Source organism: Meriones unguiculatus, chromosome 1, assembly GCF_030254825.1.
Source record: "Meriones unguiculatus strain TT.TT164.6M chromosome 1, Bangor_MerUng_6.1, whole genome shotgun sequence".
Classification (NCBI taxonomy): Eukaryota; Metazoa; Chordata; class Mammalia; order Rodentia; family Muridae; genus Meriones; species Meriones unguiculatus.
In genome coordinates this window covers 1,887,633-1,915,569 of record NC_083349.1, presented here as the reverse complement: position 1 = coordinate 1,915,569, position 27,937 = coordinate 1,887,633, and the positions used below count along the sequence as shown (strand labels likewise).

The 27,937-nt window shown below is 49.3% G+C and overlaps 3 protein-coding genes across 3 annotated transcripts; 1 reads left to right on the top strand and 2 right to left on the bottom strand.

Annotated features, from left to right (window-relative positions):
* Positions 1 to 1,036: 1,036 nt before the first annotated feature.
* On the bottom strand, positions 1,037 to 2,868 carry Spaar (small regulatory polypeptide of amino acid response). Its single transcript, XM_060378666.1, has one exon. The coding sequence runs from the start codon at positions 2,112 to 2,114 to the stop codon at positions 1,887 to 1,889; it is 228 nt and encodes a 75-aa protein (XP_060234649.1). The 5' UTR covers positions 2,115 to 2,868; the 3' UTR covers positions 1,037 to 1,886.
* Positions 1,037 to 5,840, bottom strand: Hrct1 (histidine rich carboxyl terminus 1). The gene is made up of 2 exons (XM_060378659.1): positions 2,866 to 5,840; positions 1,037 to 2,339 (listed from the first exon to the last, which is right to left on the bottom strand). The coding sequence occupies exon 1, from the start codon at positions 5,649 to 5,651 to the stop codon at positions 5,307 to 5,309; it is 345 nt and encodes a 114-aa protein (XP_060234642.1). The 5' UTR covers positions 5,652 to 5,840; the 3' UTR covers positions 1,037 to 2,339; positions 2,866 to 5,306.
* Positions 5,841 to 25,086: 19,246 nt separating this feature from the next.
* Positions 25,087 to 26,500, top strand: LOC110561895 (olfactory receptor 13J1-like). The gene has a single exon (XM_021658465.2). It carries the CDS (start codon positions 25,272 to 25,274, stop codon positions 26,208 to 26,210), a length of 939 nt encoding a protein of 312 aa, XP_021514140.2. The 5' UTR covers positions 25,087 to 25,271; the 3' UTR covers positions 26,211 to 26,500.
* The last annotated feature ends 1,437 nt before the right edge of the window (positions 26,501 to 27,937 follow it).

The following is a 27,937-nucleotide window of genomic DNA, read 5'->3' as shown; positions in this document are numbered from 1 at the left end:
TCCACATGAAATCCCGGCCTATCTGGCCCAGCGCCTCTACTGTCCGGATTCTCTGTTGTGTATTCCCCTCACTTTCCTACCCTGCACTATGCTACCTTTCAGCCCTCTGCTTCGTCAGCTTGCCCCTGGGAGAAGCACTTCCCTTTCCAAAGTTCCACTCTTATGGACAGCATCTCCCTGCCTCAGACCTCCACAGTCCTCTGAGGCCCTGGAGTCCATGTCCTGCCTCAAGAGCCACCACCTCAAGGCCTCAGCAGCAGGTAGCCAGGACCCTGTTTGTGCCTAGGCCCTGAACTTTCCCAGCCCTAAAAAACAAAGTTGCCTAGGTATTATATTTAGCACTGATGGCCTAGAAATAAGCTTCCCTTAGGAGGTGACTGGAGTCCAGCCTCTGCTCCTTCAGGCCGGGCCAAGCTGCTGTTCTCCCATCCCTCAGGTCCTCTACACCAACGCCTACAGGCAGAAGGTTATTGTGTAATTCAAATGCTGCTTTCAGTATTCTCCATATCTTGAGTGACTGATTAAACAAAACAGAATGAGCTAATGGTGAAACGAAGTTATAGTATATAAATGCAGGTTTACTGGGAGCAGTGGGGGGAGGGGAGCATGCACTAGGGGCAGGGCAGGAAGAGAGAAAGGGGGGAGAAAGGGCAGGAAGGGGGACTCAACCCTGACTAGATAACCTAAGTATGACAGTATCCGGAGTGCTGAGACATGCTTCCGGCAGCTTCTGTCCTCAGGCTGAGCCTCAACCTCCCCAGATTGACTTCATGCCAACCCCATCTAGCAGCCAGCCTTCCTTCCTGCACGTCTACCCTGCCACCACCACCACACACCTCTCTGCATCCCTTTCTGTGGTAGCCACTTGTCTGGACACGCTTACACCCCCGAGTGCCCTTGTTCAGTCTTGTCCCCTTTGACAGGCAGGTCCAAGAGAATTACCCATCCAGGGTTAGATGCAGACATATGAGCTGGGAGCCTCAGAATTTTCCACTCTTCGAGATGCCGTCTATTCTGTGAGCATGAAGGGAGCAGATTTCCTAGTAATAAAAACAAGTGTCTCTTTATTTGTGGTAAAAACAGCAGCTTCCTCCCATGCAGTGAAACATGGTAACAACATTTTAACTCTTTTGGAATTATCTTTCAGCTCACGATTTTTCTATCATTCCTAAGTGATGCGAATCACTCACATTTGCTAAGAATAGACCCGGTCTGTCAGACTGTAGCAATAAAGCCAGTGTTGTTCAGAATGTTTAACGCCTTCTCGGTGGCTTTCCTGGGCTTTCTGTGGCTCTCCTGCTATTCTGATTCCTTTTGTGGTTTTCCCAAAGCCGATTCGGAAAGTCCCATAAAAGGATATACATTCTCAATTATAAAATAAGTCACTTGTTCCCAGAACACAGCTCTTTGTTTTCAAATTTTCAGGGCTGATCTCAGGCAACAGGAGCAAGCCTGAGGGTTGGGCACTGGGCAGCGTCCAAAACCACTAACAAAAAAAATGTTTCTCAAAATGTCCACTTGAGGGTACTGGTTCCTTGGGTGGCAAATAAACTTTGTCACATCACCCTGTTGCCAGGGTGCTAACTCCTGGTGAGGTTCTATAGCTCGCTGGAGCTACCCCACCAGAAAATGCCACAGAGTGGCTACCCACACCTCCTCAGGCTCCTCAGCCCCACTGGGAATAGGACCCAGCAGATTCCTCAGCTTACAGGTAATTCATGCCTGGTCCCAACACCCCAGCTCCCCAGGATAAAAGGCCCAGCAAGCCAGAATGGGAAAAGGTATGACATTTGTGGGGTGCAGAAGGACAAGGATAGAGGCCTGAGAGCAGAGAGACCTCAGACAATGCTTATCAAAGGGGTAGGTGGGCCTGACCCATAGCCACCTCACACAACAGTCCAGAAGTTCTGTGCACTTGGCAATGGCCGGGACTGGAGATCAGGCCCTGTGAAGAGCGAGGCCTCCTGGTGAAACGTGGCCACGGTGAAGCTGCCTCGGGGCCCCCTCGCTGGGTCTTGGATCTTTGAGTCATAGCTGAAGTAGCAGAGGATGCAGGTGATGGCCATGGTGATGACAAACAGCACTACCACCATTCCAATCACTGCTGTCTCCATGAGTTCCGGGCGGCGCTGGCCTTAGTGTCCCATCAGAAGCTGGGGCTGTTGGTGACCACGGGCTCTGTGCTCGACGGCTTCTCCTCCTCTTCTAAGACTCGGAGGCCTTGAGTTGTGCCACCATAGGCCACCAAACCTTTCTGAGGGAGTCAGATGATCTTTGGTCTAGTTTTAACCATGGGTCAGACCTCCAAGGGCTGTGATCAGCTCCACCACTGGCAGCTCCTAGGAGCACCATCAGGAAAGACATAAGCAAGTAATTCCCTGGATGAGGAAGGGGCAAGGGGAAGAGAGCAGACGATGTTGCTAAGAGGGAGGCCAAGCCAGACTCACTAGCAAAGCCTCAGGACTTCAAATGTGACTGATTAAAAAAATCAACTCTACAAAAATCTGCCCCTCAGTGGACCCAAGAAGCCTGGCTCCTCCCTGGGAGGGACCTAGGGGCCAGCAGCTGGCCTCTCTGCCGCCTTCCCAGCCACGGAGAGGCAGGGCTGAGCAGCCTGGAGGTGGATGTGAGCCAAGGCGGGTGCACACAGAGGCTGCTGGGAAGGAGAGCTGGGAGAAGGAGAGCAGGTTGTACTTGCCTTCTCTTCCCTACAGGGTGGGGAAGTGTGGTGTAGACAGGGAAGCCCTCCTCCAACCCCCTCAGTGCCCTTTTGCTTTTCTAGACACCCCATATGCACCCCCCCACACACACTCTTTTTGCTGCCATCCCGGGCCTGCCGCCCCCACTGGGTGCTGTGACACTTACCCCGGGCTGCGTCTGTGGCTGTAGACACCTCGTCTGCTGACCACCCTAGGTGGCCATGACTCTCTTCCCCGAAGCCGGCAGTGTTTTTGTTGCTGCCTAGAACTTGGCTCCGAGATGCCTGAGCAGCTGTGAGTACTTCCTGAATCCCTTCCTCCAATTGTGGTTGAAGGCCCATGACCCACAGCCACCACCTCCTCAGCTACAGCACTTAGCCCGCCCCACACACTTGCAAGATCATTAACTGACCCTTGAGAGTATCAGAGGAGGGAGCCTGGCCCAAGCCCACTCACACCAGTGCCTCCTGAGACTGTATTCCACCCAGAAAGGAGTCTGTGTTACCAGCCTGCCCTGTCCCCATATTATGGAAAATGGAGTCTGGTGAACTAGCACGTGTGGATACTGAACACAGGCAGGCGCTGACTCACAAACACTGGTCCACAGCCCTGGGCAGTCAGAGCACCTCCATTTTCAGGTGCAGGCTGGCCAGCTCCGCTGCAGTGGCAGAGCAAGGAGTCCCTTCCTCCACTGCAACCCGCTCTTCACTAGACCATACAGATGGAGTAATGACCTGATTCTGCCGTGTGCCTGATCAGGACCCCCTCCCTTCCTCCCTCCCCCAGAAGACAGAGAGCTGTGCCCAAGGTCATGCAGCCCGGAACTTCTCTGGTTTCTCCAAGACCCAAGAGAACCTCAGCAGCAGGGAGAGCAAACACCCCACACACAGAGCAGGAGAGCAAACAATACTGTCCTGTTCCAGCGCGGCCCCTTTCCTAAGATGCCCGGACAAGCTGGGCTCATCCTCCACACGGCTACAGGGAGCCAAACACTTGGCAGTATTTGTCTCAACTGGGGCAGCCAGCCGTGGAGAGACAATTCACTCCCAGCGTCGCCTGGTGGGCCTGGGGGATGAGCCCCAGCGGCCGCTGCAAGTCTGGTCGATTATGGTGCTTCTCTTTGCCTGTTCTTCGAGTGGGTGTGGGTTGGAGGCTGGGGAATGGCCCAGCATTTTTAACAGGAACGCAAAACACTTGTCCACTCCCATTATCTTCTGCCTCATATAGGTTTGCTTTCCTACCCAAACTTTCCCTCTTTCCCATCTTTGACTGATCTGTAAAATTCCTATGACGCTAAAGTGGACAGGTCTGCAGCCGAGTTCAGGAGGCTGTGACAGGAGACGGGCAGCAGCTGAGGGCTGAGCCAGGCTAAGCATGGCAGCGAGGAAGAAGAGATGGGCGTGAAGGAACTCTAGAGAGAAATCAACCCATCAGCCCCTCTGCTCTACTTTCTCCTCAGAGGAATCTAGTGTAGTTGTCATTGTGAGTTTGTACTCCTCTCTCACTGGTCACCCCTCCCCTAGTCCTCACAGAGTCCACTGGGAAAGGGAAGGAAAGAGGACATTCTATTCCAGTGAGTCACCCTGACTTTCTGGCCATTTCCCTCTCCACTCAGCCTTGCCCTGCTTCTCCCTTGTTCCCAGGCTCAGGCTGGGACGAGATTTCCTTCCCCTTCATGGAGCCAACCATTTAATCATAGTGTATTCGGTCCTTGCCTGTTGGCTTTGGAAGGACTCTCTATTATCCATTCCACTGTAAGAAAGGAGAAACTGAGGCCCGGGTCAGGCAAGCATTCTCTTAATGCCACCCGACTCTCCAAACAGTTAGCTCTTCCCTCCCTCTAGACTTATCAGCCACTGCTGTGTGTCTGCGAACAGTCTGGCTGGAGACTCGGGTCTGGGTAAGAATCCCTGCTCAGCCCCTGCGACACTGGACCCAGAGCAGCCGAGGGCAGCACTGGCCCTGGACCAGGCTAGGAGGGGCACTGCAGGCCAGTGCTCAAGGAACAGTCTAGGTGGTCTCCAAAGCCCTGGGGCCATGCACAGTGAATTCCTCCTCAGAGATTACACAGGAACCATCCACTTCTCCCTACTCCACAGCCAGACCCCAGGCCCAGCTCCTCGTCTAGAACAGGTCCCAGAGCTCTGGAGCACAGCCCTGGGGGCCCCTCCCTTCCACTGGGCTACAGTCGAGAACCATTCCACAAAAATAAAAGCCTTCTGGTGGCTTTTGTTTCTTAAAGCAAGCAATGACTGGACCAGGCTGCCCCATATCACATTCTGTGCCTGGAAACACATCACAGGGCCTTTCCAGGCAAACCAACACTTTCTATCCAGCTGGGCACTGGTTCTGCCAGACACCCTTGTTACTTTCAGGGTCACCAGAAATGGCAGTCACAAGGTGGGGTGTTCATCCAGCCCTGCTCCAAGCCCCAGTCTTACGCTATGTAGAGGGCCACCGTGGCTGTTCTCAGATCTCCTTTGCACATGGGAATAAGGGCTCACACACAAATGAAACCAAACAGAACCCAGGTCCCAGTACCCCCATTCCCCCCAGAGGCTCATCAGGATCCGTTCTGGATGGAGGGCAGGGCCAGGCAGATGCTGTTCACCACTCAGTGGGGGCTCCTTGGCGATGGTTGTGGTGGTGGTGATGATGAGGATGGTGGCGATGCTGGTGATGCTGGTGATGCTGGTGGTGGTGACGAAAGCCTGCACTGGTCAACCCAGACACACGGCCACGGTAATGGTGATGGCGAACAACTCCCAGGAGAGCCAGGTGCCGGCCATGAAGGAGTCGAGGCTGGGCTTGCCGGACTCGGTTTCTCTCCACGTCACGCTCCTGTGATCTGTGGAAAAGACAGATGGCCAGCAGCAACAGCAACATCAAGAAAGCCAGCACGGTGCCTATGATCCAAATCACAAAGGTTGAGTTCCCCGGAAGACCTAACATCTGGAGGCCAGAGGGTCCCCCCTTTACTCAGGGGCTCCCTTCAGCAGCCTCTGCTCAGCACTCACAGTCACTGGAGTCAAGGGTGCCCCTCTCCTGCAGGCTGGAGAGCAGCCAGGGAATGTGGGTGAGGCCTATTCAGACTGGCTTCTCAACAGCCAGGCTGTGTGGAGGGGAGGCCACCGGAGGAGTGGGTGGAGACCAGGGAACTGTGGGGCTGATCTGCTTGAGGGGAGGGCCCTGAATTCAGGGATCAGAGGTCAAGATCCCACGGGTTCCTTCCTCCCAGGCTTCGGTTTTCTCTCCTAAAAACCACTGGACACACACAGCTCTCCAGCTCTGTAACTGCAGCCTGCAATGTCCACTGAGTGTCCAGTGAGTCCGCCCAGGGTCAGTCTGTCAGGGATGTCTGGAGCAGTTCATCATGCAGGGAGCCCTTGCTTCTCCTGCTGGGCTGAGGAAGCCAGAAGACTGCGTGTCAGGCTTGGGTGAATGGGAAGCAGGAAGGAAGCCTCTTGAGGGCACGTAGGCCAGCACCTTGGCTCGCAGGTCAACAGTCTCAGTGGTTGGCAGTCCCTGTGCTCACTCTGTGCTCCCACCTGGCTGTGGACTTGAACCCGAATGTGTTGTCTTCAACTCTCTCATTACTGGTGCTGAACCCCCTGGTTCCCTAGTCATCACCACAGATCTCCCTAGCATCTCTGCAAGCTGACTGGGCTCCCCAAAGCCCCAACTCTTCCTGGGAGCCTCAGGGGTCCTTCAGCCCCTTCCATTGAGCTCCTACCCCTGAGTGCTCAGCCCTAAGCCTTGGGCTGGCTCTCGGCTCTCTCAGTTCTGCAGCAGAGCTCCATAAAGCTGGACAAGGCCCTTCCTTGGGCCCACTGTGGAAGGTTCCACAGCAGAGTGAACTCTGGGGACACTCCCCATCCTGCTCCCAATCGTGGCTGCTTTCTCTGGCATCTTTAGTGAAAACTTGCTGCAACTTAAAGGGCTAAGCAGCACCCGTGGCCAAGCTGATCCCGGGGGAGGCTGGTCTCAGGACTCCAGAGGCTCCTCGGGCATCTCTGGAGATGTCACTTGAACTTTTAACGAGGCTTGAGTAAAGAATTCCTCCTGCAGACTGCTGGGGCTCTGGGGCCAGCTGCCTTCCCTAGAGGCACATTGAAGAGAAAGCCTGCTGGGGTCTGGGGGAGAGAGGGCAAGGGAGAACAAGAAGGCATGAGGAAGAGAGGGTCAGACGGAGGCTTTCCCTCTGCAGAGCTTCTCCAAGGAGATGTCCACTCCACACCAGCTGGGAACTGCTCTGCAATGTGCAGACCTGAAGGCTTCAGTCATTCCCAAGGGCCCCTGGGAACCATCCTGCCCCGGCCCACATTAGGGAAACTGAGGCCAGAGAAGGGAAGACACCTGCCTGAGTCTCTCACCTTTGCAGGTCAGTGTCTACCACAGCAATCACTGGCGCTTCGGTTGGGATGGGAAGAGCTACCCAGGGCTGAGGATGCTAGCTGCTGCTGGGACCTTACAGAGACACTGGAAGATGGCGTGCAGTGACGCTGAGAGCTTGGGGGACCAGGGACTGAGAGACTCCCATCTACACACAGTACACATTTATTTTATGAAGTAAAGATTTTTTTTTCCCATGTGGCTAAAAAATAGAACCTTCTTATCAGCTGCTTTGGGTACTTGGAGGTGGCAGGCGGCAGCCTCCAGGCTTCCGGAGGTAACTACCCGTCCCCTGTGGGATAGTGTGACCGTTTCACTGATAATTCTGAATGGCCTGATTGGACCCACGGTTTGCTAGACTGATGACCTTAGAGAGGGCTCTGAGGGCTGTTAGGGTAGCCCCGCCCTCAGAAAAGCTGTCCTGTGGCCCTGTCATTGTTTCCCTCTGCAGCCGTGTCTCTCCTGAAGCACTCCACAGGCATCTTTCTTATTCAGGACTTCCAGACTACCCACTGATGGGCGAGCCTTTGGAAGCTCTTGCTAGCTTCCCTCAACCCCGTGCTTTCTGGACACCTCGACTCAACGAAGTCTTTGAATGCACAGAGACACTTTTAAGGTACCGTCTCCTGTGGGGACTCATGCGTCTCTCACTCATGTGTGCACACTTTTTTGTATCTCTGCACGTTTGTGTGTGCTCCACGCAAGGCTGTGTGGGTGGGTTCTTGGTTGGCTATCAAGAACAACCACATTGTTTCACTGATTGGTGGCACCACCTAGTGGTGACAGTGAATCAATCACTTGTGTTCTGACCCACCAAAAATTTCTATTACCCTGACGTGTTTGTAGACCTTAATTAACAGGCATGATTTAGCTAGCTCAGAATTATAAATGACATGGCCAAAGAATTAAAAATGAGAAAACACTATTCCACAGTAATCACATCCTTATCCCTGGAACTTTATTGTAAATTTCTATAGGACACAGTGCATGGGAGCCAGGTAGGGAGTGTACTGACGAAGAAAGGGCTTCCCTGGGAAGGAGTTGCAGGTGTGTTCCAGCGGGCCTGTATGAAACTATGCAAGAGGCATCCAGGTCAAGGACCAGTCCAAAGGCGGCTGCAGCAACAAACAGCTGGGTGACCTGGACAGCAGTGTCTGTCCCAGAGAAGCCAGCAAGGGATCTACCCATCCTTTGGTTGGACAGAATGTAGGGACAGCGGCCAGCAAGTTGCTAACCTGGGCACTCGGGTCAGATCAAAGTCCTCCATTTAGTGGACAAATAAAGAAGAATGGAGAGGTCACAAGAAGTGCTAGACTCTAAGAAGCAGAAACATCTGTACTCAATCAGACAAGGTCAACCTATGAAGACAGCCAGCTGTTTAAAGAGGTCAAGCAGGTAGGCCAATGCGATCCTAATGTCACCAGGAAAATCAGAGTAGTTTTTTCCTATTATTATTATATTATATTATTGATCTTTATTACACTTTATTCATTTTATATTCCAGCTGTAGCCCCCTCCATCATCCTCTCCCAACCCCATCCTCCCTCCCTCTTCTCCTCCCATGCCCCTTCCCCAGTCCACTGATAGGGGAGGTCCTCCTCCCCTTCCATCTGATCCTAGCTCATCAGGTCTCATCAGGACTCATTGTTTTCCTCTGTGGCCTGGCAAGGCTGCTCCCCCCTCTGAGGAGGTAATCAAAGAGCCAGCACTGAGTTCATGTCAGAGACAGTTCCTGTTCCCTTTACTAGGGAACTCTCTTGAACACTGAGCTGCCATGGGCTATATCTGTGCGGGGGTTCTAGGTTATCTCCATGCATGGGCCTTGGTTGAGTTATCAATCTCGGCGGGCTTCCCTGGGCCCAGTTTTTTTTTTATTCTGTTGGTCTCCTTGTAGAGGTCCAGTCCCTCCGGGTCTTTCTTTCACCCCCTTCTTTCATAAAATTCCCTGCACTCTGCCCGAAGTTTGGCTATGAGTCTCAGCATCTGTTTTACTACCTGCTGGGTAGAATCTTTCAGAGGCCCTCTGTGGTAGCCTCTTGTCCTGTTGCCTGTCTTTTCCTGCTTCCGATGTCTATAGCATTTGCCCTTTCGAATGAAGAGTAAGCCTCTTTCCTGGGGTCTTTCTTCTTGTTTAGCTTCTTTAGGTGTACAGATTTCAGTATGATTATCCTATATTATATAGCTAACATCCACTTGTAAGTGAGTATATACCCTGTGTGTCTTTCTGCTTCTGGGATACCTCACTCAAGATGATCTTTGCTAGTTCCCACCATTTGCCCTCAAATTTCATGATTTCCTTGTTTTTAATTGCTGAGTAGTATTCCATTGTGTAAATGTGCCACAATTTCTGTATCCATTCCTCTGCTGAGGTTGTTTCCAGATTCTGGCTGTTATAAATAGAGTTGCTATGAACATGAGCAAATGTCCTTGTTGTATAGTTGAGCATATTTCAGATATATGCCTAGAAGTGGTGTACCTGGATCTTGAGGTAACACTATTCCTAATTTTCTGAGAAGGCGCCATATTGATTTTCATAGTAGTTTTTAAGGCAACAAGATACAATCACCATAGAAAGAACAGACAGTTTATTTAAAACTAATCACAAGGGGCTGGAGAGATGGCTCAGAGGTTAAGAGCACTGGTGGCTCTTCCTGAGGTCTTGAGTTCAATTCCCAGCAACCACATGGTGAGATCTGGCGCCCTCTTCTGGCGTGCAGGTGTACATGCAGAAAGAACACTATACATAATAAATAAATCTTAAAAAACTAAACTTCTCTAAATGAGTTGAACGTGAGCGTCCCCAAGCCCTGCATATTATTCTAGCAGTCTTATTCACAACTGCCAGAACCCAGAAGTGGTCAAGACTTTAATGGGTGAACACACAAGCATAGAGAGACAGTGAAATGCTGCTCAGTGTTAAAAAAAAAAAAATAATGAGCTATCCAGTCAGGAGCCGATATACACAAATTACTCATCTTTTGTAAGAAAAAGAAGCCAATCTGAAAGATCATGTGCCACATGGACCCAACTCTATGACATTGTTGAAATGTAAAACTCCAGAGAGAACAGAACAAAAGAGTGTTGTCACAGGGCTTGGAGACGGAAGAAAAGCGGCTCACAGAAACACTTAAGGTAGGATATGTGTGTTTAAGGCGCTATAAGACAACTCTATGGCACTGTTTATTTGTTAAGATCTGTAGCACATGCCACCAGGAGGGAGTGCTAACATGGCCAGGACTTTGAGTGGCAATGTGTTGATGTAAGCTCCTTGACTTAACAAATGTACTGCTCTGGGGTGGGAGGCTGAAGCTGTGGAAGGATGAGCATATGAGGCTCAGGACAGTTTGGGGAAGCCTCTGTTTCCTCACTCAAATTTCCTGCAATCCACACATCACTACTCTAAGTAAAGACTGGTGTTAGTAGGAGAGAGGTGAAGAATGCCCCGCAAAAAAAAAAAAAAAAAAAAAAAGAGGAAGCACTTAAGCGATCTAAATATAGAGAAAGGTATTTATTATTCATGGGTCTCTTGGTTTGTTTTTGACAGAATCTCCTTCAGCTGTAGCTTTGGCTGGCCTCGAGTTTGTAGCCATCCTCTTGTTTCTGGCTTCCAGGTGTTGAGGCTACAAGTATGAGCCACCATCCCCATCTTATTTTTTAAACATACATTAGTCACTTTAGGAATGTGCCAAACCCTGACGGTGGGGCTGACAGCACCAGCACGGAGCACACAGACAAGCTGACCAGCCAACCTGTCTATTCCCAGTAGAACACCGAGAGACAAATATTCACCAACATGTAAAGAATTCTAGGAAGGCGAGGGCGGTTTGTTATTTTGAAAAATATACTTTTGTAATTAATTCTGTAAGTGGGTTAAAAAAAAGTGAGACCACATCATCAGATTACCCCAGAAAAGCATGTGATAAACTTAGCTGTGCATTCCTGATAAGTATTACAAATGAACAAGAAAACAAAGACTACATTCTTAGTATGGTTAAAAGGAAAAATGTCTCAAGTCAAATAGCTAACATCATTGTTCATAGTTTAAAACATAAGCATGCCTTTAAAATCAGTAACAAAGTAATTGTTTACTCCTGCTATTTTTTACTCAGCTTAGAACTACTGAATCAGAGAATACTAGAAAAAGTAGGAATATGTGTGATTACATATCTAGGAAACTTAAGAAATTTTTCTGAAAATCTATTAATCCTAATAAGAACTAAGGTTTTGTTCATTTATTTAGCTAGTTAGAGCCAGCATCTTTTATATCCCATACTGGCCTGGAAGTTCTGATCACCCTTTTCCACCTCCTTAATCCTGGGATTACAGGCATGTGCCATCAGGCACCACTTTTGTCCCACTAGGGAGCAAGCCCAGGTCCTCCTGCAGTGTGCAGGCACTCTACCAATCAGGTCGCGGTAGCCCCAGCTCAGAATCAGGTCACTTAACACTGAAAAGGTAAATATCAGTCTTGCATAGCAGCAATAACTAATTCAAAAATATGGTAAAATGAAGACACCACTGACATTGGTGACAAAAACTGTAAATTGTTTAATGAACTTAACAAGAGATGTGAAATGAAGCAGGTTTGGAAGCAGACAGCTGCAGTTCCAGCAGTCAGGAGGAGCGAGTTAGGACGACCATGAATTCAGGTCAGCCTCAGGTTTATGGTTTCAGACCACCCTGGGCTGCAGGAGACCTGGTGTCAGGAAAATAACTAAGTAAATAAAAATTTAGAACTATAAAATATTCTGTGTAGGATCCAATACTTTATCGAGAGCCATGAAGAAAACATAAGCAGCTGAAGCGACCTACTGCGCACTTGGATGGAAAGAGCTCACGGCCTAAAGCCAGGCTTCTCTTCGGGGGACACTGACCATGTGAACCTAGGAGCAGCTCGCAGCAAGCGTTGCTGGAGGCGTCTTAACAAGTCACGGAGGCCATAGTTTGAAAGGGGGTATGTACTTTTTTGTTTGGTCTCTCCAGATACATGAAAATTTCCTCCGATAGCCCAGGGCATCCTTTTGGAGACAGAGCTGAATTGTCCAGAATGGAGGACTTCTCCTTGACCTTCAAAACCAGATTTTGCCTTGTAAATTAAGCCACTCTTCTGGGGAGCCTCTAAATCCTTTTTTTTCTCTCCATCTCAGCACACAAAATAAAGAACCAAGCTGAGGCCCCGCAACATCCCCCCACAGTGTAGAAAGACATACCAAGGTAGATAGATGGAAGCCATGATGTGTAAGCCATGCTCTAGTTCTGGCCACAAGGGGTGATGGGAAGAGAGAGAACGAAGTACAAAATGTGAGCAGCTGCTGCTCTGAACTCTGAAGATAAACAGAGAGCTGTGGTCAGATGGCATGGAGAAACCAGCCGGAGCGCAGGTGTAACTTGGAAAAAAACCTGGGTATCATGACCTCATTTTTACATAAACGCTGCTCCTTAGCTGGGAATGTCCATGTTACAAATATTAACAGGCTTAGATAAAAGTTTAGAAAGCTACAGAAGCAACATTAACAGTGATTTGTATGTGCATGTGAGTGTGTGTGTGTCTGTGTCTCTGTGTGTGTATGTGTGTGTCTGTGTGTCTGTGTGTGTGTGTGTCTGTGTGTGTCTGTGTGTGTGTGTGTGTGTCTGTGTGTGTCTGTGTGTGTGTGTGTCTGTGTCTGTGTGTGTTGTTTAAGACATCTCACACTGGAGCTCTGATTCTTTTGCTCTGGCTAGTCAATGAGCCCAGGGGGTCCTCTTTCCCCACCCCACCCCTGAAATGGGGTTACAGGCACAGGCCACCAGAACTTGGATTCTTATGTGGGTGCTGAGAATCCAAAATCAGGTCCCCATGCTTGCACACACTGGGAATCCAAAATCAGGTCCCCATGCTTGGCACACTGTGCCAGCTCCCTAGGCCCTACAGACATCTTGTAAAAAAGTAATAATAATGCAAAAATATGCTGGATAAGCATATTGATATGTGATAAGACAAACTTACTAAAAGGTCAACAACTGTAAAGACGGAGTGTAGGCCATTGTTATGGCTGGGAGACAGCAGAGGTGGAATTACCTTCCCAGGCCAAGGTGGTTTAAGGCATTTACACAATCTAGCAGGTGTCTGTGTCTTATTGATTGTGATAGTGGGTAAGATTATACCGCCGTAATAATTATAGGGTTAATAATAAGCATTATTATCCCAATACCACAAATTTATAGCAACAAAGAAAGGAAGGAAGGAAGAGTCGGCAAAAACTGACTTGTTCTAGGGGATGCAAAGATGAATCCAACAGTCACTGAAGCCAGAGAGCTGAAAATCCAAGGCCAAGTCAAGGCAGACCAGACAGTAGCCGGTGATTTCTGCCTCGCTGAGGACCTCATTTGATGGCTTTGGATCCAGCCTGGGCACAGCCATTGTCCTAGAGAGCATTTGGAAACATGAGTACATCTAGACTTGTCAGGACGCTGGAGTCCACACTTAGTGTAGGAGAGCCAGAGACGGGTAAGTATCCAGGGGCGCGATCACGCAGCAGAAGGTAGCCTGGCCCTTCCAAGTACTGCTGATGCCCCTGCTGAGAAACCTGAAGGTGGAGGAAGGCCCACGCAGTTGTCTCCACCTCCTGCCTGAGGGCCCCGAAGCCTGTCCTCCAGCCTATTCTGAGCAACCAGTGTTTATTTATTTATTTCTGGTAAGAACAGGGAACTCACCAGGATGAGAGTCACTTAAGCCTCCCTGAGGGGAGGAGAAACGCCCAGGGCAGAACTCCTGAGAGCTTGGTCCCTTCAGGACCTCTGTGTAATCTGTGTAACCAAGATTACCAAAAGCAATGTTCAATTAGCCCAGTCTAATTGGCCTTCTGGGAGGTAGTCCCTGGAGCACAGCATGAAATGCCACAGCAGAGCACTTCAGGGACAGCACCCAGGGAAAATGACATAGCCTTCTGCTTGAATCTCCACAGCTGGGGCTGTGGGAGCTGGGGAGTGTGAGCAAATGACCTTATAGCTCAAGTTTAGACACTTGCAGCTCTCCAACTCATCAGAAAGCCTGGTCTGAAGCACAGGTAGGGGCGTGAGCACCAAGGAGCACAGGGTGGAAGGGTCCTGAGTCTGTTCCCGAGCGCCCAGGAAGACCTGGAAACCCATGTCATGGCACTGACAGGAAGAACAGGGAGACAGATCTAAAATCTAAATTGACATGGAATCAGTGAGGTTTTCTGAATCATGTGATTTGGAGGAGGAGCCAACTGCAATGCCTGTTGCAATGCCGGAATGGGCCTACCACAGACTGTTCCTCAGCAGCAGGGAAGAACTGGAAGAGAGACTAATTATATAAAACAGAGCACCACTGTAGAAAGCCGATAAAGCCACAACATGATTCTTTTGATAAGAGTAACCAAATTGAAAATCTTTATATAGAATAACAAGAAGAAGAAGACTCAAGTTACTAGAAACAGAAAAGAAAGAGGAGACATTAGTACCAGCTTAACAGAATAAAAGGGATTGTAAAAGAATACTGTAACAACTGTAGGCTTTTAAAGGATGAAATCCTCCATCCTCCAATTTACAACAATGTATTTGAGCCTAATGGATCCTAAGATATGCTAAGAGAAGCATACCTAGGCATGAAGAGAAAATTTCACATGAATTTATTTCTATATTGTGTCTAAAAAGTTCCCACAGAAGTTGGGAGTATAATGACGATTACCAGAACTTGGTAAATGTTATTGGGAAGGTAGATAGAAATGGCTAGAAGAAACACATTTTAAAAGTGCAAGGTGACTAGAGTTAATGTTTGTTGGACAACATAGGGCTAGAGGGATGGCTTCACAGTTCAGAGCCCTGGGTGCTCTTGCAGGAGACCCAGGTTCAATTTCTAGCACCCACAAGGAGGCTCACCACGGTCTGTCAATCTGGTCTCAGGGGATCCAGCGCCCTCTTCTGGCCTCCAAAGGTACCAGGCATGCACATGGGGCCCTGAAGTGCCAAACACATAAAATAAGTTAGTTAAAAAGGAAAAATGTAAAAAGAGTGACTATGATGTGTGATTATCCCAAGGGACTATGTGAGGAGAGATGTTGGTTAATTAGGGAAATTTAACGTCTTAGAATATATATTTGTACATTGTATGTATTTTATAATATCATGTTATATATCATTCTGTTATCTATAAATTGAATAGTTTAAGTTGTATGCCAAAAAATTAGACAACTTAGACAAAATGAACAACCTTCTATAAACAATATTTTGTTTAAATTTTATGTTTACTCAGTGAGTTTTAAGTTCAAGTTAAGAACCACTAACTTGAGAAATCAGTTAGAGCCCGTCTCAAAACAAAATGTGCAAAAGAGGGCTGGGGCTGTAGCTCAGTGGTAGTGCATTGCCTAGTAAGGATGAGCCCTTAACTGCAGACTTCACTTCAAGAAAGTAAAGGAAAGACGCCTGAGGAGATGGCACTTACCAAGTAAACCTCAGGTTCCTAGGTTTGAGTCCCCCTCTCAAAACAAAACACCCTTGCGTGTAGCTCTAGTGTAAGCAATCCCAGAATTTCTGTGGGACGGTGGCCACAGGAAGATCCCTGGAAGCTTGTCAGCCGGCTGGCCCGGCACATGTAGCGAGGAACCACCTAGAAGCCCATCTCAAACAAGATGGAAAGTAAAGACCAACATCTGAGCTGACCGCTGACCTCCACAGCCCTGTCAGGGTGCACACACATAAGCATTCACACACACACACCTGAGACCGTTCATGGATGTGTGTGCATGCATGTTGCACACACCCAAATTCAGCCCCTCAAAGAAACAGAAAATCTGAATAGATTTGTTTTGTCCTTACTAGTTTTTCATCAACTTGACACAAGAAGAGGAATAACAATTGAGAAAACGCCTCCATCAGATTGACTGTATATAGTGCATTCTCTTGATGAATGATTCACATGGGAGGGCCCAGTCCATTGTGAGTGGGGTCAACTCCTGCGTTCTGTAGGAAGGCAGGCTGAGGAAGTCATGAGGAGCAAGCCAGTAAGCAGCACCCTCCATGGCCTGCCTCCAGGTTCCTGCCCTGCGTGAGTTCCTGTCCCGAATTCCCTTTATAAGCTGTAAGATGACATAAGCCCTTTCTTCCCCAGGTAGTTTCTGGTCATGGTGTCTCATCACAGCAGCAGAAAGCAGAGCAGAACTCATACTCAGTAAAGAAGTTGAGTTGGTAAAAAGAAAAAGCGTAAGCTCAGCAGCTTTTCTCGTCAGTTTACCAAACATCTAAAGAAACAATGCCGATCCCGCCCAAACTGTTCAAAACATTAGAAAAAAGTGCCAAGGGACATCTAAAGATACGACACAGGATACAAGAAGGTGTTTGCAAAGATCCATCTGACAAGAGACTCACAAAAGACATGTAAAGAACTCAGAAAGATAGATAACACAACATTAAGATGTGTTTGAAGAATTTCCTCAAAGACAGAAGTCATCAATGAGCACATGAAAAGATGTCCAATGTCATTACTCATTGGGATGAAAAAATTCAGAACCACTTCATCTTCTATTTTAGCACAGCTACAGTAGAAAGAAAGACAGAGAAAGAGAAAGAAAGAAAGAAAGAAAGAAAGAAAGAAAGAAAGAAAGAAAGAAAGAAAGAAAGAAAGAAAGTCAGCAAAAAGAATTCCAAGGATCTGAAAGCCTCATGAACAGCTGCTGGGGTGCAAAATTAGGCAGCTGCTTTGGAAAAGAGCCCAGGAGTTCCTTAATACATGAAGCAGAGAATTAGCATGCGACTCTGCAGCTCTGCTCCGAGGTGGAGGCCGAAGGAAAGGAGACTGTTTCCACACCCCAAGCACAAGTCATAGCAGCACTGTTTCTAACAGCCAGAATATGGGCATAGCCCAAACTAATGAACAATCAGTCAACTGGCAGATCCTGAAATTCCTTTCTGTGGTTTAGCCAAGCATGCCATGGCAGCCCATGTGTGGAGGTCAGAGGTTGTCTTGTGGGAGTCAGGTCTCTTTGTCCACCGTGTGGTCCCAGCACTGGAAATCGCACTTGCCTGCAGCAAGCATGTTACCTGAGGAGCAATTGTCCCACTGTCTTTCTAGCTTCCTTTGTCTTTCTGCCTTCCTTACTTCTTCCCTTCCTAGATCCCTCTCACCCCTCCTTTCTCTCTTTTTTTTTTTTATATGACTAAAGTTGGCCTGACAACCCTCCTGCCTCACCTCCCAAGTGCTGAGATTACAGGCCTTGTCTCCGGGAGTACTCCTCAACTGTGCCTTCTGACCGTGACCACCCTCTTTTTACAGAGCCTTTAGCCATCGAAGACTAGTTTTCCTTTTCCTTTCCTTGTGTTTGTTTATATATATTTTTGAGACAGGGTTTCTCTATGTAGCTCTGGCTGTCCTGAAACTGCTGTATAGACCAGGCTGCCTCTGCCTCCTGAGTGCTGGGATTAAAGGTGTGAGCCACCACGCCTGGTGCAGGTGCTTTCACTGGCTTTTCATAGTGCTGATTCATTAGTGTCTGTGGATGAAAAAGCTATTCTTTTCCCTGTGCCACATCCATTATATGTACTTCAGATCTGTTTCCTGTCCTTCGAAGCTATTGTTCAGTCTGGGTTTCCGAGATGCTGACCTTCAGGAGTGCAGTCTGCTTCTCATTGGCAGCTTATTTTCTTACAGAAGGTTTCCCGCCTTTGTGACCTTGTGCCCCTTGAAGACAGTGATTTGAACTCTCTCCAGGAGTCCTGAGGGCTGGAGGAGTAACTGGGGAGGGGGGCATTCTCTGCCCTCTCCGTTCCTTCCAGGGACCCTCCGAGTCTCCAGACAGTGGCCAGCTGGCTCGGGGTCTGCTTCCTTTGGAGCCCCTGGCCAGTTAGTTACGGGCCGCCGAGGCCCCTATACACACACACACACACACACACACACACGCACATGCACACACACACGCACACGCACACACACACGCACACCCACACTGCCCCGTGCTGACACCCTCAGGGCACAGCAGTTCCTCCTTCCTGGGCTGTGGTGTGTCCCACCAATCCCATTTCATCTGGTTGCCATTTCCCGGGAATTTCTCAGCATTTCTAGCTGGCTGGTGAGACTTTCTCTTGTTTTTCAAACTTGTTGGGAATCTCTCTCTCTCTTTAAATATGTACAAATTCTTTTTTTTTTTTTTTTTTTTTTTTTTTTTTACAGCTTTTCAGAAAGGTTTCTAAACAGTCTGGGGCCTTATTTTCTGAACTGGAAGTTGGGACACAGTTTTCTAATTAATAAGGAATTTCACAACAGGAAAACCATCCTAGTTCATAAAAGTGAAATTACGTTTGCGGGGTTTGCTTTATTGGAAATGGCATGTGGTGCTGCGGCTGCTTAACTCGGGGGTGGAGCGCGGGACCTGTCCAAGCAGCACTGCAAAGAACAGAGAAAAGGCTGCGAGGTCATGGCAAAGCTCAGAGAATGGCTTCTCGGTGAGTGCGCCGATGTTGTTAATTTGTATTTATTCTTTGGCAACTGCATGCTTGGGTACCTTGTGTCTGGGTCACACCCCCTTCCAGCCCTTCGTGCTCGCTCTTGCTCCCCCCACCTCCGGGGGAATGCTGACTGACCTAGTTAGCCTGGCCATGCACAGGTCTTGAGCAGGTAACCACAGCGAGTGCACGAGCGCGGCAACAGCGACATTCCCAGAAGACCGCCTTGTACACGCTCTAGCTCTTCCTGGAAGACTAGATCCTTCGATGCAGATTTCAGAAACGTCATTCTCCAGGGCTTCCTGGTATTCAGAGGCTAGTAGAGCCCCAGAGGCAATAAAGACAATCACCCGACAATACCCAGACTTCGTGCCTACCATCTAGATCCAACATTCCTGCTACGGTTGTGCTCTGTCAGTGCCTGAGCTCCTGAATCCAGGGTTTTAGGGATTCCAACCCCCGTCTTCAAAGGTCATGCGCATTGGCTTGGCGACCACCAGGGGGAGCCCGGGAGCTGGTCACCTTGCCTCCTCGCCCCTCATCCGCAGGATGAGGAAAAACTAAACAAAACGAAACAGAGAATTCAGTGTCACAAAATATATCTATATTGCTGTAAATAACTTTGTTAGCATAACATAAAAAGAGCGGTGTGATCAGAACAAAGCCAAAGACGTGTTACTAGTGGGACAATGTTCAAGCCTGAAAAAACTTGACTTTGTAAAGATGTCAAGTCCAAGGTCCCAAACCAGCCCAGTAATCACCGGCAAGGTCCCCGAAGGCTTTCCACAAAATACGACAAGCTGATTGCAAAGTGTGTGTGGAAAAGAAATGTGCAAGAATAGTCAAAGAATTGTTGAAAAGGGCCGATGGGGTTTTGGGCCTACTTCAGAGCAGCTTAAAGCTCCTCATTTGCTGTGAGGCAACCACAGCAGTTCAAACAGTGTAGTGTGGGGACGGTAAGAGGCATTTCTTTAGAGCAGACCAGGGTGTCTGAAAAGAGACACACAACACCTGTGAAATTAACTGTAGAGCAAAGGTAACTTAAAAAAAAAAAGACTTGCTATACAGCATAAGCTGTCTTCAAACTCCCCGAAAGCGGCATCTTAAGGTCTATGATAAGACAGTCTTGTTAATAAATTCTGTTATGGAAAGTAAATAAGCTTACCCAACCTTACTCAGTGCAGAGAAGATACAGTCTAAGAGTCAAAGTTAAAAACAAGTTGAAAAAGCTAAGGAAGAAAGAGCATCATTAATTTCAGGCTAGTCTGGGCTCCTGAGTGAGACTCAGTCTCAAAAGAGCAACAACAAAAAAAATTAAATTATCAGAAAAACATATTTTTATAATGCATTTATAAGTTAGGAACATGAAAAAGCAAAAAAATAATGAGAGAGAAAAAGCTGTGTGTTCCAAATAATTGAACATTATTAGCAGCAAAAAGTTTAAAATTTGAGATGAAGATCTTCTGGAGAACTTTGGTTCGCTTTTCAGTGCCCACACGGGCTCACCCTGTCTGTAACTCTAGCTGGAGGGGACTGGACGGCTCCCTCTGGACAACCTGAGCACCAGGCGTGCATGTGTTCCACTTACATACATGCAGGCCAACACCCACACACAAAAGAGAAGAGTTAAAACGGTAGCCGACATAAAATTCTGGCTCTAAAAGCCAGGCATTGTAATGAGTGTCTGTCATCTTAGCAGGTGGGAGTTGAGGCAGGAGCATCAGAGCCACAGCCACACAGCAAGTTCGCGGACAGGCGAGTTAAACAAGACGCTGTTTCAGAAAAGCAAAACTTGCCTCAGAGGAATAGACTTAAGAATACCTTAGCGAATGAATAATATTTGAGAGAGGGTGGGTGAGAAAGGGGGCTGAGGGGTAAGTACCACTTTTGCGTTATAAGATTCTATATTTTTCGAATGTTTATTTAGTTTATTCACTCATTGTTTACTTATCTTGTGTTGCTAAAGACTGAACCTGGCCTTGTGCAGAGCAGGCAGGTGGTCCACCTCTGAGCTAAAACTCCTTTCCCGCCTCTGTAATATTAAGACAAGATCCCATTAAGTCACCAGGGTGGCACTGAATTGTAGTTGAGATGGTCCCTGAACTTTTGATCCTCCTGAATATCTGGGCTTACCAGCCTGTACCACCAGATTCATTAAAATGTTTACAAGAATGTTTTCTACATTACTTTATAAGTAAACTAATAAAATTACTACATTTTACTTCTTTTTGAGACAAGGTCTCATGTAACCCAGCCTTACTCTAAAATCATGATGTAGCACAGGGCAGCCTGGGACTTCTGATCCCCCGCCTCTACCTCCAAAGTGTGTGCCACCATGCCTAAAAGTAAACACAGTCCTGGGGATGTAACCCAGGGTTTTATGCCTCCCAGGCAAGTGCCTTACTGATTCGGCTGCATGCCTAGCTCCTGTAAGTTTTAAATGCTTAAATAAAAATCCAACAGCCAAAATAAAATGATGCTATGTTTTGGGGGTGTTGTCTGAGGCGGGAATCAAGCTGGTGTCTCTGATAGGAGGGGTATCTTTGAGTTCCACCCTCCCACAGAGCTTAGGCTGTTTTAGAGACCCTAAGCCGTTGGAGGTAAGCCCTCTGTAGGCTAGAGGGACTTCAGGGAGGAAGCATCATCAGAGCTGGGAGTCGAGGGAAGAGGGACCAGGTAGAGGCCAAGGAGAGTGCACTCGCTCTGCATTGACTGCAGACCAAAGTGACTAGTCAACAAGTGACGCAGAGCCACGGCATGCCTCAGCCTCACCAAGTGACACGGAGAGCACTGTGGACCTCTCTGCTGTAGTCTCTTGTCCATATAGGGGGTCTTGGTCAAGATGGTCTTTACCCACTGGCTTGTTCAGTAGCCTAGAATTCTTTCTACTTGTAAACTTGTAAACTGGTAAGAGTTGAACCAAGACCTCTCACACCCCTACCTGGAAGACGACAACATTTGTCATTTTTCCACTTGTTCTTTGGCTAATTTGTAAACGTATTAAAATTGCTATGTATTCATTCATTAATTAAGCATCTACCCATTCGTTGACTTGTTCATAAGTGTTCCTAGGCCGATTCTGGCTGGGGACTGACCTGCAAGCATGGAGCCCTGCACCCGGAGACACTTTCTGCAATTTTTTCATACTAATTAAACTCTCTAACTAGACTGTGTAATTGGGTCTTTGGGACATCTTCCCTGAAGCACCTCAAAGTTTGTAAGCTGGGCACATTTCCTCTCCTCTCTTTAAGCTGCCTTGGGGGAGTGTGCAATCCCTTGGTACACAGGGCGCTTTGAATGGTGACGCCTCCGTTCGGCCCACCTGCTCCCTGGAAGGCTGTCGGCCAGGAGGGCACCGGATCTGCCCAGCACGGGGAGCCCCTCCTGCCCCCAGCAAGCCGCTGAGATCCGTTCAACCTGGAGTGCACCAGCCTCTGAGAAACCCGCTGAGTTCTCAGCTCTGAAAAGAATTCCACCAAATTTTAAATGTTCCACTTAATTTTACCAAGTTGCAAACTCTTCGTGAATTATACAAAAAACTAGGCCTATTTCCGTGGTTTTGGAGAATCAGGCTGGAGTAAAACCTCTTGAGAGAGCCTGAACACAGATCGGGAGGAGACGGAAGGCAGGTGAGAACCAGGGGCGTGCAGAGAGGAGGAGTGTGGAGAGCCCCGGGAGTCACCAGGGCCTTGGCTTCCCACTCTAATTCACTGTGTTACTGACCATCTCTAGGCCTCAGTTTCCCCAAGTGTAAGGGTCCAGCCAATATGCAGGTTCTGCAAGAGTGTCTCCCTAGGCCGCAACAGTCCATAACTGGCCAGTTGCCGTTCCATTTTCCTTAGAGTTGCAGGAAGACAGCAAAAAGTGACCGAGGGCCACACCTTGTCCTTCAGAACCCAGGAGAGGAGAGGAAGGGAGATGACATTCCTGTCATGCCGGCAAGAAGTGAGAGAGGTGGGTGTCACCCGAAAGCTACCATGAAAGCTGTGGAAGAGCCCGGCTTGAGAGGTAAGGGAAGGCTTACTTTGTGAACTGGGTTTTTAGAGAGCAGTGGCTTGGGAGACAGAAAAGACACTGTAACTCTGAGAACAAAGTTCCCTGGCCTGTGTCCCTCCTCCCTTCTCCAGCTGCACGAGAAGGGGCAGCTCCCGAGAGAGTGGTGTCTGGCGAGCAGGCTGGGAAGCAGACACACACCAGCCAGCTTTCTCAGCTTGCCCAGGCTCCTTCTGAGTGACGCCCCTGCAGCCTTTGCCAAGCTGTGGTCTCGTCTGCAAATTAGGTCATCCTGCCTAGCTCAGTAAGTCACTTGTCCATAGGTCCAAGAGTCTGCCAGTCCTGTATGTGTGTGTGTGTGAGAGAGAGAGAGAGAGACAGACAGACAGACAGACAGATCTATGCACATACATTCATATGAATATGTGAATGGCCACACATGCCCACATGAGCTTATGTGCAGGATGAACATTCACAAGTGCATACGCACTGTATGTTACACAGGTGCTTGTGCCCTCAGCTACATGTGTGCATAGGGAGTGACCTCGTGTGTGCGTGCGTGTGTGTGTGTGTGTGTGTGTGTGTGTGTGTGTGTGTGTGCGCGCGTGGCGCTCCAGCACCATGGACTCAGGTGACAACGTTTCCTGGTGACTGAAGGGGCAGACTGTAATGTGTGTGGCCCCGAGACTTACTCTGTCACTGGAGTGTCAGGGGAGAGGCAGGTAGGGCCATCTCTGTACCTGGCCCCCTCCTGGCACAGTGTTTGTGTCTGGTGGTGCTCTGCTACAGGAGACACCCCACCAGTCTTTGTTCTTTGGCTTTTTGAGGCAGGGTTTCTCTGTGTAGCCCTGGCTGTCCTGGAACTTGCTCTGTAGACCAGGCTGGCCTCGAATCACAGAGATCTGTCTGCCTGTGCCTCCCAAGTGCTGGGATTAAAGGTGTGTGCCACCACCCAGCAAGATACCCACATCAAACCCCCCACCCTCAGAGAACCCCTACTGAGTTTGGGTGGGGAGCTAACAGCTCATACTCCTGACCCCATGGTGACATGGACACAATCCCAATGAGACCAGAGCTTCTGGAGGTCCTGGGACTAGATCAGCGCTCTCCTTGCTGCAGAACTGGCCCCTGATTCCCAGAGGTGGGACTCAGTGTAAGGCTGAGCTCTGGACTCTGGGTTAGGACTGTTTAAGGAGAAGTGTAGGACTCAGCTCTGGACTCCAGGTTAGGACTGTTTAAGGAGAAAGATAACCACCGCAGTCACCTGGCCTTGACACTTGAGGTGTAGAGGTCCAGAGAGATCCTTCAAGTGGCCCCTCGTCAGAAGTCTGTACACCTCCTAAGATAGAGGAGGAAGAGGCCAGGCCTGGGAGAATGGAGAATTCTACCTGGGAGGGTTTGAAGACTGTCTGGAGGCCCCATGTGCCTGCTTGTCCCCTAATGCACAGCATGGTGTCTGGTGGCCTTAAGTCACGTCAGATTGAACAGATTGAACAAGCAGCAAAATGGGGGGACAGTCTCCAGCAGGAGAGGCAGAGAGGAGCTGGATTTTGGCACGATGTTCCATGCTACCGTGCCATCATCTCGGGTACCCTGAGACACTGAGGAGGGGTTAAAGCCTGTTTTGTTGTTGATGGTGGTGGTGGTGGTGGTTTTTCTTTTGCTGGTGAGAGGATTATGCGGAGGAAGCGGGAGGCCACCCTTCTAGGACAGCAGGTGTTTGGGGCTTGCTGGAGGCCATGTTGGCTCCATATGATGAGGTGTTACAATTCTGGGAAGACCCTACTGGAAACTCACCTCCCTGGCAGCCACTGTCTGAGCTCAGTTTTCCCATCTGCAACAAGAGGTCTCACCATGAGCCTGTCAGGGAGCTTCCTGTGGTAATAACCTTGAAGCATCCTTTGTTCTGACTGGAAAAAAATAAGACCAGGGACTGGTCTCGGAGCCCCTTGACTGGTCACTAGAGAGCTCACAAAGAAAGCAACTTCTAAAGCTGCAGTCCACAAGATGCTGCTGACTGAGCGTCTCTGTGGTGAGGAGAGGGGTGTGTCCACTCACAGGCTTAGGGGCTAGCAGCAGCCCCTCTGCCAAGACACAAAGCATAGGGTGTGTGGAGACCAGAGCAGGCCGTTACAGCTGAGGGATAATGGAGAAGCGCAGTTCAGATAGAGGGAACAGCATAGGCAATGGCGCAGAGGCTGCCTCAAACCAGGGGGAGCTTCAGAGGCATTCTATCTAAAGTGTGGTGCCTAGCGCAGAACAATGGCAGCACACAGGCATGCTGAGTCAGAAGCTGGGGGAAAACAAACTGTGTTTCAACAGCCCTCCAAGTGAGTCCAGTGTGTGTTCAAGGTTGAGGAACTCTGATCCAACTTACCAGCTCCTGAACTCTGTTCACAGATCACTTTGCCTGTGATAGGTTAAGAGGTGAAAGGGGATCTAGGGTCAGACAAGTTTGGGGGCACATATCTACACTGTTTTGGGAGAGATAACAATAAACATTAGTCTTTTAAAGCAGTAAAGACCTTTCTTTTTCATTCAGCACTGGCTTATGGTGATTCTTCAGGCTGCCTATTTATACTTCCAAGAACTCTTTTAGGGAAACACTGCTCTAAATCATCCTCATTTTTCACACGGATGAACTGAAGCCTGCAGAGGGTGAGGAGACTGTCCCAGTGTCACAGCAAGTGTGTCCACGCTGAAAAAGTCCTCAACAGCTTCTGCAGTCCCGCCACCTTCCGCCCCTGCGGCATGGAGCCCAGCAACAGGACAGCAGTCTCTGAATTCACCTTGAAGGGATTTTCTGGCTACCCAGCCCTAGAACACCTACTCTTTCCTCTGTGCTCAGCTATGTACCTGGTGACCCTGCTGGGGAACACAGCCATCGTGGTGGTGAGCGTGCTGGATGCCCGCCTGCACACGCCCATGTACTTTTTTCTGGGTAATCTCTCCATTTTGGACATCTGCTACACATCTACTTTCATACCCCTGATGCTGGTCCACCTCCTGTCACCCCGGAAGACCATCTCCTTTATTGGCTGTGCCATCCAGATGTGTCTGAGCCTTTCCACAGGCTCCACAGAGTGCCTGCTGCTCGCCATCATGGCCTATGACCGCTACCTGGCCATATGCCAGCCACTCAGGTACCCTGTGCTCATGAGCCACAGGCTCTGCCTGACGCTGGCAGGAGCCTCCTGGGGGCTCTGTCTCTTCAAGTCAGTTGCAGAGACGGTCATCGCCATGCGGCTGCCCTTCTGTGGCCACCACGTGATCAGACACTTCACCTGCGAGATCCTGGCTGTGCTGAAGCTGGCCTGTGGGGACACCTCCGTCAGCGATGCCTTCCTGCTGGTGGGAGCCATCCTCCTGCTGCCTGTACCCCTGACCCTCATCTGCCTGTCTTACATACTAATCCTGGCCACCATCCTGAGGGTGCCCTCAGCCACTGGGCGCCGCAAAGCCTTCTCCACCTGCTCGGCGCACCTGGCTGTGGTCCTGCTTTTCTACAGCACCATCATCTTCATGTACATGAAACCCAAGAGCAAGGAGGCCTGTGTCTCTGACCAGGTCTTCACAGTCGTCTATGCTGTGGTGACCCCCATGCTGAACCCCATCATCTACAGCCTAAGGAACAAGGAGGTGAAGGAGGCTGCCAGGAAAGCTTGGGGCAGTAGATGGGCCTGTAGGTAAGGGAGGGCAGGGCTCTGCACGAAGAAGGGCCTTGTCTTGTGTGGGTCATCGTGTGCCAGTGACACTGCAGAGAGGAGCATGGAGCTGCACTCCAGAGACACAGCACCAAGTCCCACCAACCATGGCACAGTCACTCACAAGCCACCTTCTGCTCCTGCCCTGTCCTAGCCCAGCCTCTGCCCCCGGCCCTCCACAGCAGCCTCTTGGCGATCTCCAGACTCCAGCCTTGGAGAGTGAGTGCAGCAGCTCACACCTATAATACTGGCAGTTGTGAAACTGAAGCAGGAGGATGATAAATTTGATGTCAGCCTGTGGTAGTAAGACCCAGTCTAAAAATAAATAACTAGGTAACAGCCATTAGAATTGCCCACTTAACTCTCCCCTCAATGGGGCATCAGCAGGACCCTTTTAAGAACCATTTATGATTGCACCACACTCCTCACATCCATAAATGCCTCCTCACTGCTCTCAGGACAAAGCAGACGCTCTTCGGGGCCTCAAAGGTGCCTACCTGCCTGCCTAGCTCCCAGCCTTCTCCCACACTTTCCTGCCTCATACCCAACACACCAGCACAATGGGAGCCTCCCTCTTCCCCACAGTGCCCATCCCAAGCTCCTCTCTGTTCTCCCCAGGAGGCAGCTCTGTCCAGCACACACCACATGGACAGATGGACTTCCTGCCCCTTCAGGATCACACCATTTGTTCCTCTCCCATTTCCTTGGCTTCCAATACTATACAAAGAGCAGGGGACATCACGTCCTACTCTGGCCCAACTTCAGTTTACTTCATAAACTGAACTCGTTTGTGAAGTACATGCATGGAGATGAAAATGTAGAGATGCTCATGGTAGTACAGTCTTTCCCAAATCTGAACAGAGCTGGGATGAAGTCCAGAGAGGTTAGACAAGGCCTAGTCCTCTGGGAGATGAAATGAGAGGCAAAAGTTAGGTCCAAGGCCTGTCTGGTCATAGGACACCAGCCACCCAGTGCAACCTTAAGCTGGAGTTCCTCTGCAGCCCCCACCCTACAGAAGCTGCAGCTTCTGGTGTTCCTGCCTCCTCTGATTTGGGGTGCTTGCTGTGTCACTCATCACCCCACCCCTGGGCCCTCCACAGCTGTCTCCCCACAGTTTCCCTATCTGCGTCACAGAGCGTATCCAGTCCCCACCTGCCTCAGCACCAGGCATTGTCTGCACCATAGTGAGTTAGATCTCCAGGCAGCAGTCCTGCCCTCCTGCTAGCTGGCTACCAGACTCACAACCCCACATAACCCGTCCATTTCCCACTGGGCCTGCTCCTCCCTTGGGACTCTCAGTGAGGCAGGCTAGAATGAGAGAGGAAATTAAGGAGCAAGGCAAGGGTCAGAAGCCGCTGCCCTTGGGATGTAGCTTTCACGTCCAGCTGGCCAAGAGTCAAGAAACTTCAACCCAGCTGATAAAGCCAGACCTCCAACAGAGGCGGAACCCGTTTTCCTGAAGACATCTCAAACAGGATGTTCAAAACAACCAGGAACTCTGCCTTGAGGTACTAGCTGTGTTAGTACTCCCTTCTCTCCTCTAAATCTAAATAAGACACCTTACACTTCCATCTACAAAGGAAATACGTGAGGATGAGAACTGAGAAGTGGAGGGACAGATGAGCAGTTTAGGGCACTTACTGCTCTTGCAGACGATCCACACCTGCCTGGCAGCTCACCGCTGTCTGTAACTCCAGGTCCGGGGGATCTGGA

Coding starts and splice junctions, on each gene's coding strand:
- Spaar (XM_060378666.1), bottom strand. CDS start 2,114: ATGGAGACAGCAGTGATTGGAATGGTGGTAGTGCTGTTTGTCATCACC.
- LOC110561895 (XM_021658465.2), top strand. CDS start 25,272: ATGGAGCCCAGCAACAGGACAGCAGTCTCTGAATTCACCTTGAAGGGA.
- Hrct1 (XM_060378659.1), bottom strand. CDS start 5,651: ATGTTAGGTCTTCCGGGGAACTCAACCTTTGTGATTTGGATCATAGGC.